General features: G+C 44.1%; 1 protein-coding gene across 13 annotated transcripts in view; it reads right to left on the reverse strand.

Moving 5' to 3' along the window:
- PBRM1 (polybromo 1) overlaps positions 1–22,138 on the reverse strand; it is a 2,726,611-nt gene that overhangs the window by 2,019,484 nt on the left and 684,989 nt on the right. For 11 of the 13 annotated variants that reach the window (XM_044078866.1, XM_044078875.1, XM_044078867.1 and 8 more), the window contains exon 11: positions 9,426–9,699. In XM_044078866.1, the coding sequence (XP_043934801.1) occupies positions 9,426–9,699 (274 nt within the window). The remainder of the gene's footprint in view (positions 1–9,425; positions 9,700–22,138) is intronic. The other 2 variants (XM_044078877.1, XM_044078870.1) reach the window with 1 other exon arrangement.

The raw sequence follows: 22,138 nt of genomic DNA on the forward strand, positions 1-22,138 counted from the left end.
GCAGTCTGGCATGGGGACCAGGATTATGCATGATGCCATGAAGCCCAAGGCCTGCAGTACCTTTCTTGCTGTTAGTTTGTGCTGCTTTGTTAATGCCAAGAAGTAAAGAGGAGTTGTGCTTGTTTTTCTGCAGTTAGGAATGCCATTTGTTTTACTGTGTCCAATTCCGCACCCAAGAATGTTCTTGTCTGGGATGGTATCAGTCTTGACTTTTTAAATTGACTGTGTATCCCAGGGCTTGTAGTAAGCAAATGACTCTTTGTAAATCTGTTGTCAGCTTGCTTTTGTTGTCCGCTTGTAACAGGCAGTCGTCCAGGTATGGATAAATTTGGATTCCCTGTAGCCTGCAATGAGCGATTACTGATGCCAGGCATTTTGTGAATACTCTGGGCAGTAGATAAGCCAAAGGGCAATGCTGAGAATTGATAATGCTCTGATCCTGCAAGAAATCTGAGGTATCTTCTGCAATTTGGTCGTATGGGGACGTGCAGGTATGCCTCCTTGAGATCTAGAGTTACCAGCCAACACTCCTTGCCCAGCATGGGAAGAAGTTGCTGTAGGGTCAGCATTTTGAATTTTGGTACAATGATGTATGTGTTTAAGACGGACAGGTCGAGAATAGGTCTCCAACTTTTCTCTTTTCTTGGTACTAGGAAGAGTCTGGAGTAGAATCCTTTGCCCTGTTGTGTTATTGGTACTCTTTCCACAGCTCTCATCTTTGTTAATTGAGCTATCTGCTTTAGAGCTTCTGTTTTTGATTTGGAGGTAGGTTTGGCATTCCTCTTTTACTGGTAAGGTGTGGAAGTGGAACCTGTAGCCTTGGTCTATGGTTTGCAAAATCCACTTGTCTTTTGTGATATAGTGCCAATTTTCGAAAATAAGGCTAACTTTCCGCCTAAAGGTGCTGCTATTTGCTCCCTGGTAGGCGGTGTCATAGTCAAGTCACTGTGATTGTCCTGTTGCAGTGGCAGTGGTTGTGTCTGTGCCTCTCTGGTTATTGCCTTGCCACTGGCGTCCTCTATAGGCACCTCCTCTGGATTGATTTCTGCCTCTAGAGCATCTATTCCTGCCTCTTTGAGATTTTGAGGAGTCTGGAAAGGACCAATTTTTGGCAGGCCAGTTCCTGCTAAACCTTGGGGCTGAACCTGTAAGAAATCCTTAACTGTTTGTACAGATTTTGCCTTCTCTTCCATTTTCTTCATTACTTGCTGAGCAGGTGTACCAAATAGACTGGCCTTATCCATAGGAGCATCTAACAGCTTTGCTTTAACATGATCCAGCAAAACCTGTTCCTTCAACCATGCATGCCTTCTTATCACTGTGCCAGTCATGGCTGATCTAAATGAAGCCTCCAGTGCATCATAGCCACATTTTAAAGAATGGTTACTAACCTGCTGAATGTTATTCACCATTTCTAAAACATATTTCTTATCTACGGAGTCATCAGAGGACAGCTTCTTACTTAACTGATCAAGCATAAACTCTTGGTATTGGATCATGTGAAACTGACAGTTTAAAGCTCTAGCTGAGAGAGTAGCAGAGGTGTAAACTTTTTTTCCCCCATCTCTCTAAGGACCTGGATTCCCTTTCAGAAGGGAGGGTTTTTGCTGAGGTCGGCTACTGCCTTAGGCCCCTGGGATATAGTCTCAGGATCTGCAAGTGGGGCCTTGTATAGGTGGTGATGAGTGTCTGGCACCCTGTAAAATCTATCTGGTTTGGCAGGGGCTGGAGGTAAAGTATCAGGAGCAGTGCAAACATCATTAAATGCATCATCCACAACGGGCAGAACTGGAGGTATAGCTAAGGGCCTATGTTGTGGTAAGTGCAGAAAGGTCCTAAGCCTTTTCTTGAATCTGAGAAATCTTGTCCCTGCCATTGGAATTGTTCTCTCATGGCATGTAAGGTTTCCCAAAGGAAAATTCCTCTGGTGGAGAGGCAGATGGAATAGATTCTTCAGCATCGGAATCTTCATAAGTAGAAAAAGGAGCCTCTGGCTGATCTGTAATGTCTGAGTCATCCAAGAATCATCAGAGGACACTGGCTCGGGGCTCTGCTCTAGGTCTCTTTTCTGGAGGCTGAGAGGCCCTGTCTGGGTGAGATTGGGATCCCCTAATTAAGGAGATTAAATCCTCTGCCAGAGTAAGCATTTGTGAACTAGAAGTGGGCCTATGTGAGGGGGTCTTAACAGGCACTGATTTAACAGTTTTGGCTGCTTTAGCCCTGGCAAAGGCCTTTATAGACATGGCTGCAGGAGGCCTAGCAGCACCACGTGCTGGGGTAGAGACATCCAAAGGGATGGTGTCTGATAATTCACTAGGAACCACAGTAGTAGGCAAAACTTCAGAGGCCGATTCAACTAAGGTAGCAGGAGCCTCAGTAGTAGTCATGGATTCGGTTGAAGATTGACCCGTTTCGGTTTCGCCGAAACCGAGACACTCATGACTTGCTTAACCGTGGTTTCGCGAAACCGCGGACCGCGAGTGTCGGTCTTTTTCTTTGCGTTTTTTAACAATTTGGGTAGTCGGAGGATCCGACGGCATAATGTACGCAAAATCTGAGCAGAAAAACTGTTCAGCAAACTCCGACCGGCGCCTAAGCGTTCGTCGGTTGAAGGAAGCACAGGCTAAACAGGCTGCTACGTCGTGGTCTGGGCCTAAACAAGGTAGGCAGTAAGAGTGGAAATCTTTATGAGGTATTGGTTTCCCACAAGTTAAACAGTTATTTACTTTTTCTGACATCGGCTGAGGCAAGAAAGAGTCCCCAACGGGGTACTTAGCTTTTTAGAAGTCTTCAAAGTAGTATTCGGTAGTAGTAATCTCTGGATCTGACCGACCGGCACTTGCGAACAGCTTCTGCTTCGGGCGCCATGCGGCAAGAAAGACTGGGGAAAATGGCGTCGGATGATGCCTTTATACCCGAAGACCAGCAGAGATGACGTCGGGTGAAGTGCGACATCAGCCGAAGCCGGACCCAGACTTTGGAATCCAGCCGACCGAAGGGCTGCCTGACGACAGGACAACCCATTTATTATGACTGCAGATGCATCCTTGAAGGACATCAGACAGAACCAAACAGTCTGAAGTGATTCTTAGCTAATTTAGAAGAAGACAGGAAAAGGAGTGACAAGGGAACCTGACCGACAGGAGGAGGAGGAAGCAAAATGTCAACTAGATCTATCCTTGTCCTGAAAGGAAGGATTCTGGTAGACAGGAGTCTGAGTAGACTTAGCAAGAGATACAATCTTAGAACCCTTCATGCCCTTGGAAGGAGGTCAAGACTGCCGACGAAAAGGCTGACAGAGGGATAATTCCTCTGAACTTTAGGAATGGAAGAAACAAAAATATGTTTTAGAGCCTGTAACGCGTTGCCCTTGTCCTGGAGGGACTTAAAAAGATCAGCAGGAGAACCAAGAAGACTTTTGTTATCTAAAGGAGCATCCAAAAGTTTGGCTTAATGTCATCAGTGAAAGCCTGCAGACGAAGACTAGAATAACTCCTCATAACAAAACCAAAGGAAGCATCCCAGGAAGAGGCATCAGCTGCATTTAACTGAATGGTGGGCAACTTGTGAAGTGCAGCCCATCAGGGAAAGCGCCAAAGTCTTCCCCCTCAGTCACAAAGGTCAGAAACCCGGGAAAGGAGAGCCAAAACATACCTGATCATACAAGTCTGGTAGTTAATGACCCAAAATGACAAAGGGGCAGCATTTCAAACTTTCTCGTCCAACCTTTCCATGGCCCTACTATCCTTAACAGAAGGCAACAGCTTGATAGAGGGTAACAACCTGTATAGTTTGTCAGAAGAGACTGACACTACAGAAGGGTCAGCAAAAGGTCATTAATAAGGAAATTTGAACTCCTCAGGCACATTCTAGAACCTATCTGGCTTCTTAGGCGCAGGAAGGTGACAGGAGCTACAGAGGCTGCTGAAAAGGTATCCAAAAGGACAGCCAGAACAGAAGGAACAGCAAAAGATTTGGGAGACTCCATATGTAGAAACTCATAATACATTCTTTGAATATTAGAGACTTGAAAACAATGACACAAAGCTCATTATACTGGCAATGGTATCCCCAAAGGACAGCGCTTCCAAAGAGGAGTCTAGACTTAAGGAATCCTCCTGCTATGAACTGTAGTCTAAGGGATAAGGAATTTGGGAATTATAAGCCATGGATTTACCAGAATCCAGATCCTCATCTGAGGAATCCAATTCTCTAGGTTTCTTGAGTGGAGTGGAAGATCATGGAGGAGCAGGAACAGACACCCTTTGAGGTGGCTTCAAGGCCATCAAAGCATTAAATAAGCCCTGAGTGAAATCCTGCCATTCACACTGGGGATCCTTCACAACTGTGGAAATATGCTTAGTCTTTTATTTCTTTTTTTGCAGGACATCTACTTGAAACACCCTTGGAGGGGCAGACTCCTGATGAGATTCCATAATGCTTACAGAACTCTCCTTCCTCGCTAATATGGAAGGAATCCCTCTTGGCCCTTCGGATACAATCAGTCAACGTTCCACCCCCCCCCCAACATCCAGCACAGACATTTGAAAAGCCTCAGAGGATGTGCGAGAAGCCAGATCCATGCCGGCCTCAAACTCCTCCAGGCTTTCATCAGCCTTGAGAGAGATGTCCACGGAAGGCTGGATAGCAGTCAAATCCAGCCTAACGTTTGTTAGTCTTTTTCTTAGCAGAAGGCTGGCCCTTCAGACTGAAAGATTCCACCACACCACCCTGAGCCAACAACTTAAGATGTTGGTTCTCCAGTCATATGGACAAGAATAAGAGGCAACTATGTACGGTCTTAGGCACAAAAGCCTGACAGACAGAACACTTTGGATGATTGTGGGAAGTACCCAAACAATAAAGACAATGGTCATGACCGTCTTTATGGGGAATTTGCCACCCACATTGATTTCCCTTTCTGGGAGACATGAACACTACAATAAGAAAAGGAAGAGAAAAAACCCCAACAGGGCACTTTTCTGAATACATGATTTGGAAATCAGCCCTTTTTAGAACTCCCAAAATCAAAACAAAAGATTGCTGATACTCCAGCCAACCAGTTGGATTCTGGAAGAAGTATCAACAGAGTAATAAACACGCTGCAAACAATGGAGCAGTGGCCTGTGCAATAGAAAGAACTAAGTTGTTTAAAGCAGATTTCCCTCAAAAAAAAACTATAGATAAATAGTGAAAGTATGAGGAATGTTTTGTCAAAACAAACACGAGCCTTGCAATTCAAAATTTTGAAAATCAAAAGTTGCAGAAGTATACATGTTTTCCTCATACCTATTAATTTTCCAACCCTTATCAGAATGAGCATGTTTGGAATTAAGTAAGTCCTTAGCAGCAGTTATGTAGCTGCTGGGTCAGGTTTGGGAACTGCGTATAAAATTTAAAGACTGAGGAACTTTATACATACTATTTCCCTTTTTTCAGGGTAGCTGGCTGAGTATCAGGAGAACTGCAGCCTGTAACACATCCATCCTCTAAAGCAGACAGAACAGGAGCAATGAGTGTGGGTTCTGGAAAATCCTTCTATAACTACTCAAAGTATTTTCTGAGGGAATGAGAAACTTCACTGCTCTCCCACAGAAAATACTGGCACATTCTAGTAACAGTCTCAGAGAAAGAGAAACACCCACAGGAAGAATCAGGCACTGAGCTCTCCTCAGAGTCTGAATCAGATATATTAGAGGAAAAAACATGCATCTGTTCCTGCATCTTCCTGTTCAGATTCAGAATGTTCAACCACTTAAGGAAGAGAGGGATGCCTCCTTCTTTTACCTGAAACTACTTTACAAGAAGAGCAATTGCCTGAATTAAGCACTGAGCCATATCCAGTTAACTACTACTATCGAAAGAAATTTTATGAGGAGTAGACAACATGTTTGGTTTTCTGTTTCTTTTTGACAGAATAAATGGGGCCAACCATGTTACCAATGGCAGCAGCTACTTCTGTAGAGATTGGCAAAACATTCTGACAGAAGGAGGAAACTTTCCTTATTCCATCTCTCAGGGCTGACAAGAGTGGCTCTCCACTGCCACTGAGGGGACCCCCAAACAGCCATAGAGGATTTGGCTAACCCCCAGTACACAGTGGTTTCAGGGGCTAAACCAGATGGATCTGGGGTAAAAAATGAGTGGTCTGAGGTACAAGCAATAGCCACTCACCTGCAGATGACGCAAATTACTAGCCTGCTGTGGTGGCAAAGGCCGTTTGCTTAACTTTTCCTTTTTGCAGCTGGAAGAAAGACGGACTGTTGGACTGGTACTCTGTTTAATGGTCAAGAGGAAAATGGTGCTTCTTTCCTAGGAAAGACAAGCATCAATTGCTCGTAAAACTACCAGCCCACAAAAGTTACTTTTTGTGACAGAAAAAAAAACACAGTAAAAAGCACTTTACTACAACACTATGTCGGCCACACACAGGAAAAACAAAATTCTCCATAGAAAATGTTTTCTCTTAATTTACACTACTTTTAAACTGACAGAATAAATGAGTCCTCTGTTTAAAAGTAAGTTACAGTCTCAAGACAGTCTGCTAAAACACAACAATCCTAGCTTTAAAATATCTTTCCTGGGGAAGAAAGTAATAACATAATAAAATTATGAAAATGGAATTTTTTTTCCCACAAAGGAAACCTATCTGCCCAGCAAAGTACTGCACAAGTCAACTGTCGATCCTTAAAAGCCTAAGAGGAGCATACTCTTTTGCAGCAGTAAAGCTCTGAATGGCTTTGCCCCCAAACTTGTCTTTTAGTCAGTTCAGCTTGAAGTCCTGAAGCTTTGGAAGCAGGCTGGCTGTTATATCCTTGGCACGATATAACCCATACAGCTAAGGCTACTGCAGCAGTGATCAATATGATGAACTTCTGGATTTTTAACACAGAGTGCCTCCTCAGCACTGTGCCAGAACCAACTGCCTTGCAACAGCATACATGGTATATCATGGCTACATTCAGTGGTGTGTCAGTTTATCTTGAGGATGCCTCAACAAGTTTTAACAGTCTCTAACATAGGGTCACATCAGCAATGTTGTCTATCTCCTCCATCTATTCTGAAATACTACCCTGCCATTGTAAAGTGTGTAGCTGTCAGTTTATGACCTGAGTGCCCAAAGCAGTACAGCTATACACCTTGGTGAATCCATCCAGCACCACACCTTCTTATCATCAGGTAAGACATTATTAGCCATGGCCAGTTTCTGAAGCTATGAAAGCAGCAAGTGAAATGAATGCAAGACCAGTCAGTGGATTTTCATACATGCGTCTAGCTTCCTACTCCACCTGGCAAAAACTATCTGGCTTCCTGAATGCTGGAAACAGACAAACTAGCTACAGTTAAAACTGCCAAATGCATCCATAAAAGCCTGGAAACCATTGAGGATGGCAATCAGCTTTGTCTCATCAATGACCAGTAGTTACAGTTAATTTTTATGGGATATGAAAAGCTCTTTAGGTACCCACACCCATTTAACATGTCCCCCTCATTAAACCAAGGATCTTATCAAAACAGACATTTTTAATAGGACAGCCAGAGATAAGTTGTAACCTCTCATCCATGTCAAAAATCAAGGGACAACTTTGAGAAGTAAAAGTTCTGTCCCTGGGGAATATTGACTGTTGAACAAAAATAGAAGGAAAACTCACTGAGGATGTGGCTTCTGTCTCGAGCATCAGGGAACTCATGTCTATCTGTGCCTCGGCTGAAATTTCTATGGCAGCTCAGGATTACAAGCCATTGAACTGCTGTTGGCTTCCAGTGGAATTAAGACAGCTGAGGAGATGGAAGCTGAACAAAAAGCTTCAACCTGAAGCTAGAAGCTTAGAGGCTTCTGTGAAAACTGGCAGGGTCTCTAAAGCCTCAGGCATCCTCTGTACCCACTCCTTTAGTAACAAACTTGTTTTTTCTAGTTCCCTCTGGTGAGAAGCTTTATGTTTTTTCAAGTTACTGGGAGAAAGTCTGCATAAAAAGTAGATAGGGTGAGGTGATGCCTGCCAACAAAAGTAACCAAAGGTGCTCCACAAAGGCTTATTACCGCAAAGCATGGTATTCTTTGTAAAATATGAGCACATCCTACAAAAGGAAACTGAGTGATCTACTACACAAAAGGAGCAACTGAAGGTGAAAAACCATTCAGTGGGATCTGTTGGCAACAAGCAACACTTATCTCTTCAAAGACATCATCAGTCCAAGAAAAATCTTCAAGAAACATGATCAGAAAAACACCAACTTTTTATGGACAACAAAAAAAAGAAGCAATGCAAAAACAGAATAAGCAAACAAATTTTCCAATAACGGCATTTACCACTTTAAAGGCTGCCAGAATTACATCCCTATATTCACTTCTTCTTTCGGCTTTTCCTGGTTAGGGGTCACCACAGCGGATCACCTGTCCGCTCATGATTGGCAGTGGAGTTTTACAGTGTCGAGTTGCCAGCCCGGCGCCCAACCTTCCACAGAAGGCACACACACACACTCACACCTACGGCCAATTTAGAGTGTCCAATCCACCTACGGCATGTCTTTTGGGATGTGGGAGGAAACTGGAGCACTCGGAGGAAACCCACACGACCACAGGGAGGACATGCAGACTCCACACAGAAGGCACCCCAGTCGAGGATCGAACCGGAGAACCTCTTGCTGTGAGGCTGCAACGCTAACCGCTGCACCACCGTAGCCGCCCACATCCCTGTATTCACTACTGAATGCAATACTGCCCTAGCTTCATTTTTTGCCACAGTATTGCATTCACTACTGAATGTAATACAGTAGCAAAAAAGTAGAGACAGGGCAGCTGCTCTACTTTTTATCTCGTATCCCAGTAATGTTCTCAGTGTGGGGAGCTGACAAGCCAGCTCTGTGGATGCCCAAAGCTCTCGGGAGTCTTGCTGGATGGCTAAACATCTGCTGACCAATAATTCCTATCTGGGACGAATGACACTGAAGTAGCAATCCCTGTGATGAGCATCAAGTGGCAACTGTACAGCAAGGAAAACTAATGAGAATGAATGACTAACTCTACACAGAGTCTCACACCACCCATCTCAGTACCTTTGTAGATGAGGTCAGCGCTGCTACTCAACAAGGGAGACAGGAACAGCTGAACAAAATAGAGCCAGTTTACAAAAAGTACTTGGTAAACAAACATTTATTATGGTACATGAACCATCCTCAATGAAGATCTGAGTGAGCAAAGGATAATTTGGCAGTGGAGTTTACTATCAAAGTACAAACAAGACAAAACAGCTTGCTAGCATGTTCAGTTTCAGTGCGACTCCAGCAAGTTTGAAAGCATTAATGGGCGTGTTAAAAAATGAAGAATTAGTATGTCAGTAATAAATACTCAAGTAGTTGTGCAAGGACTGGCCTAAACTTTCATCAACTTTAGTAGCAAAAGTTGGTAAAAATAGGTGTCCTACCTGCAGAAGAAGTGTCTTCTTCACTTTCAGAACCGTACTGCAGTGCCATGGTTATGGCAGACAAGCGGTCTACTTGCACTGATCTTTTACTTCTGCAGTAGAGAAAAATATACATTGAACTAAATAAAGTAATTATACTTAGTATACTAGAATGGTATGCAAAAAGTAGCAAAGCAAGCTTTACATGCCTTATACGGAGGGTAGATTTAACTGGCTCTGTCTGTTCAATTTCAGATCGCTTCATTGCAAATATCTTCTTAATAGAGTTTGCATCCTGTTAAGATTATAGGAAAGCAAAACCACAATTAAAAAAAAAAGAAAACAGTTAAAGAACTCAAAACACGTTTATTGATGAACATAACACAACCAGCTCATATGCACAAAAGCAAGAAAACTGTAGAAAACGATACCAAAATTTCCAGCTATACTCTGTCGCATATCGTCTACTCCGAGGCGATCTCTGCTTAACATACAAGGCCATGAAAAAACCCAGAGCAGCTGGACATGCTACACTTAAAGAAATCCCAATCCCTCAGAGCCACACGCTCCAGGGATCTAAACTTTGTCATCACAATAAACAAAACATGCTGGAGGGATAGGTTCCTGACCCAGAGACTCCCCAGACTCCAGAATAGACTGCCCATACATGTCAAGCAGAGTGCCTCTTTGGACCTCTTCAAAAGGAACCTTGATGATTGGATGGGAGAAAGGAAATTCACCCCGGGGATCACGTCAGTTGCCCTGCTAGACAGGGGTCCAGGGAAGTAAACAGTGTGGGAAGAAATAGCCAGGGAATTGTTATGGCTAGGCTTGTATATGCCCTAGGGCAGATAGCCAAGTACCAACCTATGAACCTATGTGGACCAAATTAGACTGCAGAGCAGGAAGGTACAAGGAAGGAAATCATGGCAGATATAACTCCCTATGTGGACAGGTACATGAAATCTAAAGGAAAAGACTAAAACAATGTTTTGACCACAGGTGCCTGTTTCACTTCCAATAACAGGTGCATGCCGTCCTCAACATCAGGAGATGGTGTAAACAAGTGCAGGGAAATACAAATTAAGTCTGAGGCTACAGTCACCTTGTGGTATTCTGAGAGCTCCCCCCTATTCTGAGGCAAACTGACTTCAAAGTTACTCTACAGAGAGTTAACAGCAATGCAAGGGACACAGTACTGGAACAGCAAAATTTTGAATCTGATCACTAGGTTTTGTTTTGAACTTATTATTAGCAGTCTCTGTGCCTCAAAACATAGGTCTGGGACACATACCTCTCAAAGGTAACTCCTATTACTGTGAACATTCCTCACTAAGTCTTACAAAGACTAATCTCTTTGTTGTTCCACAATGCAAAGATCTGTCATACATTCATTGTTAAGATTTTTTTTTTAATTAATATCCATGGTAAACAACACTGAATGCCAGTAATTCATCAAAATATTACACAAGTAAAAAGTAATACATTCTAACTATGCCATGAATTTTCTCTAGTCAGGTTCCATGATGCAGACGGAGAAGACCTGAGACCTAGATTGCACAGACTGGGGAAACCATCACCCTGTGCTTGAGGATGGGAGGGCAAGGCTGCTCACTGGTAAAGTACAGTTGTGTACACTTACCATAAATGTATATGTTCGAGTTCATTCACTGTAGCAGTCATCACACTTGGGTGATCTGCCTGCAGGTAAGCCCTCAGTTGGCCGAATACCAGAGACTTAGTATTTCTGCGTCGACTGCTGTCTCTCCAGGACTGACATCATGTCGTCAGGGGTATAAAAACATTTTCTTGCCCAAATGTCAGGAGCCCCCAAATAGGGAACTAAGTTATGGTGGTGAAAACACCACCAGTAAAAAGTAAATACCAATACATAGAGAGGAAAAAGAGAGAGAGAGAGAGAGACAAGGGGGCTGGAAGGAGGGAAACCAGGACTGCAACAGTGAAAACACTCGAACATCTACATTTATGTAAGTGTACACAACTGTACATGTTCTTTGTGTTACACCATTGCAGTCCTCACACTTGGGTAGATTCCCAAAGTTGAAGAAGGGTGGAGGTAGTCAAAAAGAGTTTGGGCTAGCTAGTATGCCTTGCAGGAACAGGCAAGCAAATACTGAGGGTAATGCTACTCAATGCTAAAAGTCTAAATCTCAAAATGCACTCACTCAAGGCACTCCTTAAAATGGAGAACATCAATATCTGTGCAATAACTGAGACCTGGTTCAAGGCTGTAGAGAGCACCCCTGCATTACCAGGCAATAACTCATACCACACTTTTCGGCGATCTATCCTGGACCAGAACACCAAAGGCAGAGGCGTGTCCATATTCATTAAGGATATCCACACCTCCAGGCTAGTTGCGCAGCATAATGCATCCCAGGTTATCAAAGTGCAACAAACTCTGGGCAAAACTGCAATCCAAATTGTAGCTTGCTACAGATCCCCCACCATGCCCCAGGATTTCCACTCCTCATTTCTTGATACACTGGAAAATATTAGGGTACAACCTAATACCTTAATAATGAGCGATTTTAACTTCCCCACTATTAACTGGGAAAACTACTCATGTATCAACTCTTGTGCTCAATGTTTTTGGGAATTCATAAATTCCAATGCCTTGGATCAACTTATCCAGACCCCCAACCAGGGGCAGCAATATCCTAGACCTGGTCATTACCAACATGGGCAACTGGTGTTCCACACCAGAGGTCAATTCCTCGTTGGTCAGATCCGACCAAAAGCTAATCACCCTAGACATCTACATCCTGCCCCCAACCCCCATTGGGGAAACCACCATAAAAAATTTCTCCAAAGCCAACTTCACGCATCTTAAGACAGAAGGGCAAACTTAGCGACACCCATGCAGACGGACAATAGAGGTACAACTACTGAATCCTACACAAATGCACTTTATAAGCACTTACACGAGTGCATGGATCATGCAATCCTTAACAGAACCAAGATGCTATCCTCCAAAAAAAGGAAGCCAATCTGGTGGTCCCTTGCCATAAACAAACTATACAACAGAAGAAAGAAACTGTTGCAAAAATGAGTAAATTCCCATGACTAGAAGAACTCCCTGGCCAGCCTCAGTAAGAAGCTGAGATCCCTCATAAAATCATCCAAAGCTAGTTACGAAAACAAACTCGCCACTGATTCTAAAGACAACCACAAAGCATTCTATAGCTATGTCACGAATCTCAATGGCAACACTCTTGAGTTACAGCACAATGGCACTAAATATACAGAACCAACTGATATTGCCAACATCCTGGCAGATATGTTCAGTGCTAAATTTACTCCCCTCTCACCCCTAAAGGGCCCATCTCTACACTGGAAAATGCAGTTTCTGTAATCACAGCTGCAAAGGTAAAAAAAAAAAAACTCTCCAAAGCCAAGAACACAGCATCCATGGGACCTGACAACATCCCAGCTGCGTTCTACACGAACAGAACGAACTAGCACCCTACCTCAGTACCATGTTTAATCATAGCCTCGCCTCAGGCTTTGTGCCCACTGAATGGCGCACAGCGATGGTTATCCCACTCCACAAAGTTGGAGCCACCACGGACCCCGGGAACTACCGCTTCATTAGCCTGACGAGCCTGGTCTGCATGGCTATGGAACGTTTCATAGGTTCATACTAGGCTATCTGCCCTGGGGCAATTATAAGCTTAGCCCGATTCTGTATGGCTTACGCCACCCCTTGATTTGAGTATACTGTGCCCTTTTTAAGGTTTAGTTTACTGTGCCTCTGTCTAATAGTGACACGGGAGTAATCCCTGGGACAAACCTACGATCCCCCATCCACCTATCGAGATTCTTCTTGAAGAGAGTCAGTGAGGTGCTCTGCCTCACATGAACTGGAATTCTATTCCAGAGCGAAGGGAGCCTCTGGGTTATGAACCTGTCCCTCCAGCAAGTTCTATTTATTTCTGTGCTGAGGTTCAAGTCCCTCGAGCGTGTGGCTCTAAGGGATTTAGATTTACTGAGGTGGAGCATGTCCATTAATTCTGGATTTGACATAGCTTTGTATGTCAGGCATAGATCGCCTCGAAGTAGGCAGTATGCAACTGAGTAGAGCTGGAGTTTTTTTAACCAATTAGCATATGGCATCTGTTTGAGACCCTTGATCCTCTTGGTGAGATACTTTTGGGGTCTTTCTAATTGCTGCAGGTGTCGGGTAAGGTACATCCCAAAAGGGGCATTGTATTCTATGATGGGCCTGATGAGGGATGAATAAAGGGGCATGATTACCTCTCTTGAGCTACATGTGAAACCCTTCGTGATGAGGTGGGCTATGTAGAAGGTCTTTCTAACCACTTTGGCAATGTGGTTTTCAAAGGAGAGATTGCTATCAACTTGGGTCCTCAGGTCCCTAATAACTTTCTCTGTACTTAATGGGTTTCCGCCTATGTGGTAATTTGTGGGCACATTGTTTTTGCCAAAGGGTATGACTATACATTTTTTGGCATTTAGCATTAAACCATGGCGCTGGCACCAGTTATCTGTCTCTGTGAGACCTTTTTGAAGGATGTTTGTGTCAGCTGGAGAGTTGATTATGGCGCCCAGTTTGCAGTTGTCTGCGAACTTGGTGAGCCATAGTCCTCCCACATTTGCCTGTACATACTGAACAAGAGTAGTCCCAGGACAGAACCCTGTGGGACGCCACTTGTGACCGGTTTCGAGTCTGACATGGCTCCAGCAACTCTCACTCTGTGGGGGTTCTGTCTTTGAGCCAGTTTGCGAACCATCTTGTGACATAGGGGGTTTATATTTAAGCTGGATAACTTATCTATGATGCCCGAGTGGGGTATTGTGTCAAATGCCTTTGCAAGGTCCAGATAGGCTGTGTGGACTACCTTCCCTTCATCTATGGCTTTGGTGACTGTTTCGAAGAAGTCAACCAGGTTCAAAAGGCAGGATCTGCCCTTGACAAAGCCGAACTGGGTAGGATCTAGTGTCTGTAGGTCCCCAATGTCTTTGTTTATGAGCTCCATGATGATCATCTCCATAGCCTTGCAGACTAAGCTAGTCAGGCTTATGGGGCGATAGTTTCCAGGGTCCGTAGAGGCTCCACCTTTGTGGAGTGGGACCACTGTTGCTGTACGCCATTCTGTGGGCACATATCCTGGAGTGAGGCTGAGATTGTATAGCCGTTTTATTTGAGGGATTAGTTCCTCTTGGAGTTCATGTAGGACGCAATCTGAGACGCCATCTGGTCCCATGGAAGCAGTGTTTTTTGCTTTGGAGAGGGCAGCCTTCACCTGAGCATCAGAGATGTTTGGGAGGCAGCCCTCTGCCGGGACAGATACTTGCTCTTTTGGGGGGTAGGGGGTGGAGAAGTTTGCACTGAACCAGTCTGCCAGGATATTGGCGATGTCTGTGGGTTCAGTGTATTTTTTGTCATTTAGAATCAACTCAGAACAAGTCTGGGAGTTGCATCCCAGTTTCCTAACACAACTGAAAAAAGCCTTATGATTGTCTTTGGTGTCCTGTGCAATTTTTCTCTCGAAGCTGGTCTTGGAGGATTTTATGAGGGATCGTAATTTTTTGCTAGTACTGATCAGAGATGCCTTCCCTTTTAGGGATTTTGCTCTATCATGTAGTAGCTTCCTCCTTCTGTTGTACAGTTTATTTATGGCAAGGGTCCACCAGACTGGACGCCTGCCTTTGGATGATTGAGTCTTGGTTTTGTTTGGGATAGCATGATCCATGCATTCCTGGAGATGTCCGTAGAATGCGTTTATATAGGATTCTGCAGTTTGGGCCGTAGTTTCCACTAGCCCTGGGGCCTTGAAGGATTCCACTTCGGTTTTGAGAAGTGAGAAGTTCGCTTTTGAGAAGTTTTTCACTGTGGTTTTCTGGGCTGGGGGTGGGGTCGGGATGAGGATGAGGTTTGTCTTTTGAGCCTTGCCTAAAAAAGGCACTATGGGGGTAGCAAGAGCCTTTGCCAATATCCGAAAGCCCAGGGGTGACAGGTGCAAGCCGTCCCTAGCGAAGCATCGTGGCTTGTCGAGCATGTCATCCCAGGCTGACACCATTATATTGGGCGACTTCAACTACCCAAACATAGACTGGGAGCATTACTCTAGCTCCAACACCCTAGCCCAAAGGTTCCTAGAATTTATAAACTCAAATGCTATGGAACAACTTGTTACCACTCCCACAAGAGGGGAAAACATACTGGACCTGATCATCACCAACATGGGGACACTATGCTCCAGACCAGAAGTGTATCCCTCACTGGTAAGATCAGACCATAAACTAATCTCACTGGATATTCACATCCCGACCCCACCCCCTGCCCAGAAAACCACAGTGAAAAACTTCTCTAAAGCAAATTTCACACGCCTGAAAACCGAGGCGAAATCCTTCAAAGCCCAGGCCTGTGGAAAATACAGCCCAGACCGCAGAATCCTTTATAAATGCATTCTATGAACACCTTCAGGAATGCATGGATCATGCAATCCCAAATAAAACCAAGACCCAATCCTCCAAAGGCAGACGTCCTGTCTGGTGGACCCCAGCCATAAACAAACTATACAATAGAAGGAGGAAGCTACTACATGATAGAGCAAAATCCCAAAAAGGAAGGCACCTCTGATCAGTATTAGCAAAACTACGGGCACTCATAAAATCGCCTAAGGCCAGCTTTGAGAGAAAAATTGCACAGGACACTAAGGATAATCACAAGGCTTTCTTTAGTTATGTTAGGAACCTGGGTGGGAATTCCCAGATATGCTCAGAATTAGTCCAAAATGACAAAAATACACCGAGCCCACAGACATTGCCAACATCCTAGCTGACAGGTTCAGTGCAAACTTCTCCCCCTCTCCCACCAAAAGGGCAAATATCTATCCCAATAGAGTGCTGCCCCTGACATCTCAGATGCTCAGGTAAGAGCCCTCTCCAAAGCAAAAAACACAGCATCAATGGGACCAGATGGTGTCCCGAGCTGCGTCCTACATGAACTCCAAGAAGAGCTAAACCCAAACATAAAACTACTGTTCAATCTTAGCCTTACTACAGGATATGTACCCAAAGAGTGGTGTACAGCAACAGTGGTCCCTCTCCACAAAGATGGTGCCTCAACGGATCCTGGAAACTATCACCCCATAAGCCTGACTAGCTTGGTCTGCAAAGCTATGGAAAGGATCATCATGGACCTCATAAATAAAGATATTGGGGACCTACAGACACTGGATCCTACCCAGTTTGGCTTTGTTAAGGGCAGATCCTGCCTCTTAAACCTGGTCGATTTCTTTGAAACAGTCACCAAGGCCATTGACGAGGGGAAGGTGGTCCACACAGCCTACCTGGACCTCGCAAAAGCCTTCGATAATACCCCACTCGGGCATTATAGATAAGCTCACCAGCTTAAATATAAACCCCTATGTCACTAGATGGGTTGCAAACTGGCACAAGGACAGAACCCACATGGTTAGAATTGCTGGAGCCATGTCAGACTCCAAACCAGTTACAAGTGGCGTCCCACAAGGCTCAGTCCTGGGACCTCTCTTGTTCGGTATATATTTGTCGGCGGTACAGGCCAACACGGAAGGACTGTGGCTGACCAAGTTCGCAGATGACTGCAAACTGGGCGCCATAATCAACTCTCCCGCCGACACAAGCATCCTCCAAAAGGGCCTCATAGAAACACACAACTGGTGCCAGAGCCATGGCCTCAAGCTACACGCCAAAAAGTGTATAGTCATCCCCTTTGGCAAAAACAAAGTGCCCACAAATTACCACATAGGTGGTAATCCATTAAGTACAGAAGAAGTCATTAGGGACCTGGGGACCCAAGTTGATAGCAATCTCTCATTTGACAACCACGTGGCCAAAGTGGTTAGAAAAACATTTTATATAGCCCACCTAATCATGAAGGGATTCACATCTAGATCAGGGAGGTCATCGCCTCTTTACTCATCCCTCATCAGGCCCGTAATTGAGTACAATGCCCTTTTGGGATGTACCTTACCAGACACCTGCAGCAACTGAAAAGACCCCAAAAGTACCTCACCAAGAGGATCAAAGGGCTCAAACAGATGCCATATGCTGCCCGGTTAAAGAAACTCCAGCTCTACTCAGTGGCATACCGCCTGCTCAGAGGCGATCTGTGCCTGACGTATAAAGCCATGTCCAACCCGGAATTAATGGACATGCTGCACCTCAGAAAATCCAAATCCCATCGAGCTACGGGCTCGAGAGACTTGAACCTCAGCACTGAAATAAATAGGACATGCTGGAGGGACAGATTCATAACCCAGAGGCTCACTTCACTCTGGAATAAAATCCCAGTCCAGGTTAGGCAGAGTCCCACAATGACTCTCTTCAAGAGGAATCTTGATGAGTGGATGGGAGATCGTAGGTTTACCCCGACTATCACTTCTGTGTCACTGTTAGACAGAGGCACAGTATACTAACCTCAAAAAAAGGCATAGCAAAATTAATTTAAAATGGGTGGCGAAAGCCAAACACACTCTGGCTAGGCTTATAAATGCCCTAGGGCAGATAGCCTAGTATGAACCTATGAACCTAAAAGGCAGATCATGTCTCCTAAACCTGACAGACTTATTTGAAGCGGTCACCAAAGCAGTAGATGAGGGTAAGGTGGTTCACACAGCCTATCTAGATCTCGCCAAGGCGTTCAACACCATCCTCAACTATGGAGTTATAGATAAACTCACTAAATTAGGTATAAATCCCTATGTCACAAGATGGGTTGCCAACTGGCTCACTGCCAGAACCCACACTGTGAAAGTAGCAGACTCAAATTCCAACTTCAGACCAGTGACAAGTGAAGTACCACAGGGTTCAGTTCTGGGTCCTCTCCTGCTTGGTATCTACTTCTCTGAAGTACAGGCCAACACAGATGGTCTTTGGCTAACAAAGTTCACAGACGACTACAAACTAGGAGCCATAATTAAAACTCCTAACGATGTGGACATCCTACAAAAGGGCCTCACTGAGACAGATGTCTGGTGTCAAAGCCATGGCCTCAAGCTCAATGCCAAAAAGTGCATTGTTGTCCATTTTGGTAAAAACTCTGTACCCATGAACTACCACATAGGCAGTAGTCTACTTAACACCGAAAGTGTGATAAGAGACCTTGGGACACAGGTGGACAGTAGTCTCTCCTTTGATAATCACATCGCCACAGTAGTCAGGAAATCCTTCTCCATGGCACACCTCATCACAAAAGCTTTCTCATCCAGGAAAAAAAAGAGGTCATTGTTCCCCTCTACTCGTCACTCATTAGACCCATTATAGAGTACAACACCCCTTTTGGTATGTACCTCACAAGACATCTACAACTGGAAAGGCTGCAGAAATACCTCACAAAGAGGATTACCAGCCTCAAACAGATGCCCACAGTCTCAAAAAACTCCAGCTTTACCCCGTCGCATACTGTCTACTCAGAGGCGATCTCTGCCCAACATAAAAAGCTATGTCAAACCCAGAGCTGTTGGACATGCTCCACTAAAAGAAATCCCAATCCCTCCAAGCTACAAAGCTCTAGGGACCTAAACCTGGTCACCACAATAAACAGAACATGCTGGAGAGATAAATTCCTGCCCAAGAGACTTCCTATACTCTAGAACACACTACCTATCTATATCAAACAAAGCTCCTCATTAGCGCTCTTCAAGGAAAATCTTGATGACTGGATGGGAGATGGGAAATTCACCCCGGGGATCAGTTCTGTAGCTCTGCTCGACAGGGGCACAGGAAAATAATTTCTTGGACGGCGAAAGCCAGGGTACCTTTTGGCTAGGCTTATATAGGCCCTAGGGCCAATAGCCTAGTACCTACCTATGAACCTATGTATGACACACACTTTAGATACAGTTATGGTTAGGACTGTTTTGTTGTGGGACGTTGGGGAGTGTCCAGCTCTACGAAAGTAAGTGGATAGGAAAAGATGAACTGTACAATAAAGTAACACACATGATAATGAAGTCTGTCAGATATGAGAAGGCAAAAAAAGATGTTAGCAAGTAAAAAGGAATGCAACAAAACCCACAGTAACAGTAGATGTTTCAAGATAAAATTAAAAATGTGGTGAAACTCAGAATAATGCCACAAAAAAGTTAACAGTCTCAATGGATTTTAAGATAAAAATAAAAAGATGGTCAGAGTTTGAATAATTGTGTGTGTAATGTAAGTGTCCTCAATGATTATATTTTATTTATTTATTTTATTTTATATTTGTTGACCGGGATAGTCCGACTGGATGCATGTGTATTTTCAGCAAAGGCCCGGGGAGAAAAGCTCCAAGGGTAAGCAGATACAGCATTACATAATACCAGCATTACGTATTACAAACAGACTACTTACAGTGATTACATAAGTAAGCACGTTAAACAAGTTCCACAGGTTAGAGTTAGAGTCCGGATTAAATTAAATTACACAGTAAACTGGTTAACAGATTTTTACATATTCTAGAGAGAGTTAGCCAGGCTTGATACATTGACATAGCCAGTTAAGTGCCAAATGTTGAGTCTAGTTTTAAATTGACCTAAGGTAGAAAGTAAGGTAATATCAGTTTTTTGTTTTATTTATTATTTGTTTTATTTATTTACATTTATAAAGTTAGTGCTCTGAACAGTGTTGGTCAATTTCAGAATCAGCCCAGTTGAAATACAAAACATTTCTCAAACCAAAAAAGGCAAAGATGCAAGCAATTATGGAATAGTTTAGACTAGTTACATGGAAGAATTGGACGCATGCATTCTAGTAAACAAGTACAGTGCAACGAAATGAAAGTTATGTACTCACCATAATGACAGATCCGTGTTGTCCGTCTCAGTCTGGTTCAACCTGTGGGACTTTGGCCGATTCTAAAGCCTTCAGCCCATCTTGGCTCCCTCTCTCACCCATAATTCCCAGCTCCTCCATCAACTCCCCAGATAGTACAGTTGTGTACACTTTACCATAAATGTAGATGTTCGAGTGTCTTCACTGTTGCGGTCATCACTGTAGGGTTCTTCCTGCCAGGAGGCAGCCCTCAGTCAGCCAGAATCCCAAAGTCTGGGTCCGGCGTCGGCTGTTCAGTCATGCTCCCTGACGTCAGAGCGCTAGGAGTACAAAGCTGCCAGCCGACGCCATGTTCTCCAGTTTTTCTTGCCCCAGATGTCAGGTGCCCAAAAGTGAAGGCTAATAGTAAAACAAAAATGTAACAAACAACAAACCCCATGCCCTGAAGCAAATACACCTCAGAAGAAGGGTGAAGTAGGAAACCACACTAATGAAAGTATAAGAGGGGACAGGAGGGAGGGTAACCCAGACTGCAACAGTGAAGACACTCGAACATCTACATTTATGGTAAGTGTACACAACTGTACTATGTTCATCGTGTTTCACTGTTGAAGTCATCACTGTAGGGTTGAATCCCAAAGCTGAGATAAAGGGTGGTGGTTATAGTGTAGAAGGGGCGGCTAGAAGGCCCTGCAAGACTGCAGAAGCAAAGCCTGCCCTAGACTTAGAGTAAAGAGGTAGATTGTAGTGCTTAGAGAAAGTATGCACTGAACTCCAAGTTGCAGCTTCCAAAATATCCTTGGTAGGTACTCCTCTGAGAAAGGCAGCTGAAGTAGCAGAAGCTCTGGTGGAGTGAGTCCTAATTTTTCCTGGGATTTGCTTTCCATGATGAGAGTAACAAAATCTGATTCCATGAGCAATCCATTTTGAAATGGTCTGTTTTGAAATAGCTTTGCCTTGGGAATTTGTTGCATACCTGTCCAGGTAAAAACAAAGTTGTCTGTGTACATCCAAGGAATGCAAGTTCCTTTCCCCCTTATTTTGTGGATTATTGAAAAAAGTTGGCAGGTGAATAGTTTGATTTAAAGCCACTTTGGAAACCACTTTAGGCATGAAAGTAGGATTGGTCCTTAAAGACAAGGATTGGTCCTTAAAGACACCCTATCTTGGTGAAAAATAATATAAGGTTCCACAGCCATGAGTGCTTGTAACTCAGAGTCTCCTGGCTGAAGTCAAAACCAGTAGGATAGTTGTTTTCCATGATAAATACTTAATATCAGATGTGGCAGCAGGCTCAAAAGGAGGCAGAGTGAGTTTTTCCAGAACATAGTTGAGGTCCCAGGCAGGTATGGGTGGTGTCCTAGGGGGCCTTAAATTCTTTGCTCCTCTGAGATATTGTTTCAGAAGTGGATGCGAAAAGATAGGAGGATCTGTATTGTAATGTGCACAGATAGCTGAGGTAAGTATTGTTATGGAGGAGAAGGATAAACCCTTATGTAGCATGTCTGTCAGGCAAAGTAAAATCAGTGGGATATTAGGAATGAGAGGATCCGAATCCTGAGCCTGCATCCAAGTGCAAAATCTCTTCCATTTACCTGCAAAAGATTTTCTAGTGCTAGGCCGTCTGGCTTCTAAGATGACATCCATGACCTGTTTGGGAAGGAAAGGATTAATCATAGACCCTGAATTTGCCAGGCTGCTAGGCTGAGAGTTTTGACATGAGAGTGCAGAACCTGGCCCTGGTGTTGTGACAAAAGATTTGGAATCTGAGGTAAAATCCAAGGAGGCTCCTAGGATAGATTCATCAGTGTTGAGTACCAAAATTGATGAGGCCAATTTGGGGCCAGTAAAATCATCATCTTGGGCTTGTCCTGCTTGATCTTTAGTAACACCCGTGGAAGAAGAGGTAGTGGCGGAAAGGCATACCCCGAGAGGTTTCTCCAACTGAA

The sequence above is a fragment of the Protopterus annectens genome, chromosome 7.part1, assembly GCF_019279795.1.
Source record: "Protopterus annectens isolate FY-2018-M chromosome 7.part1, PAN1.0, whole genome shotgun sequence".
NCBI classification, from domain to species: domain Eukaryota; kingdom Metazoa; phylum Chordata; order Ceratodontiformes; family Protopteridae; genus Protopterus; species Protopterus annectens.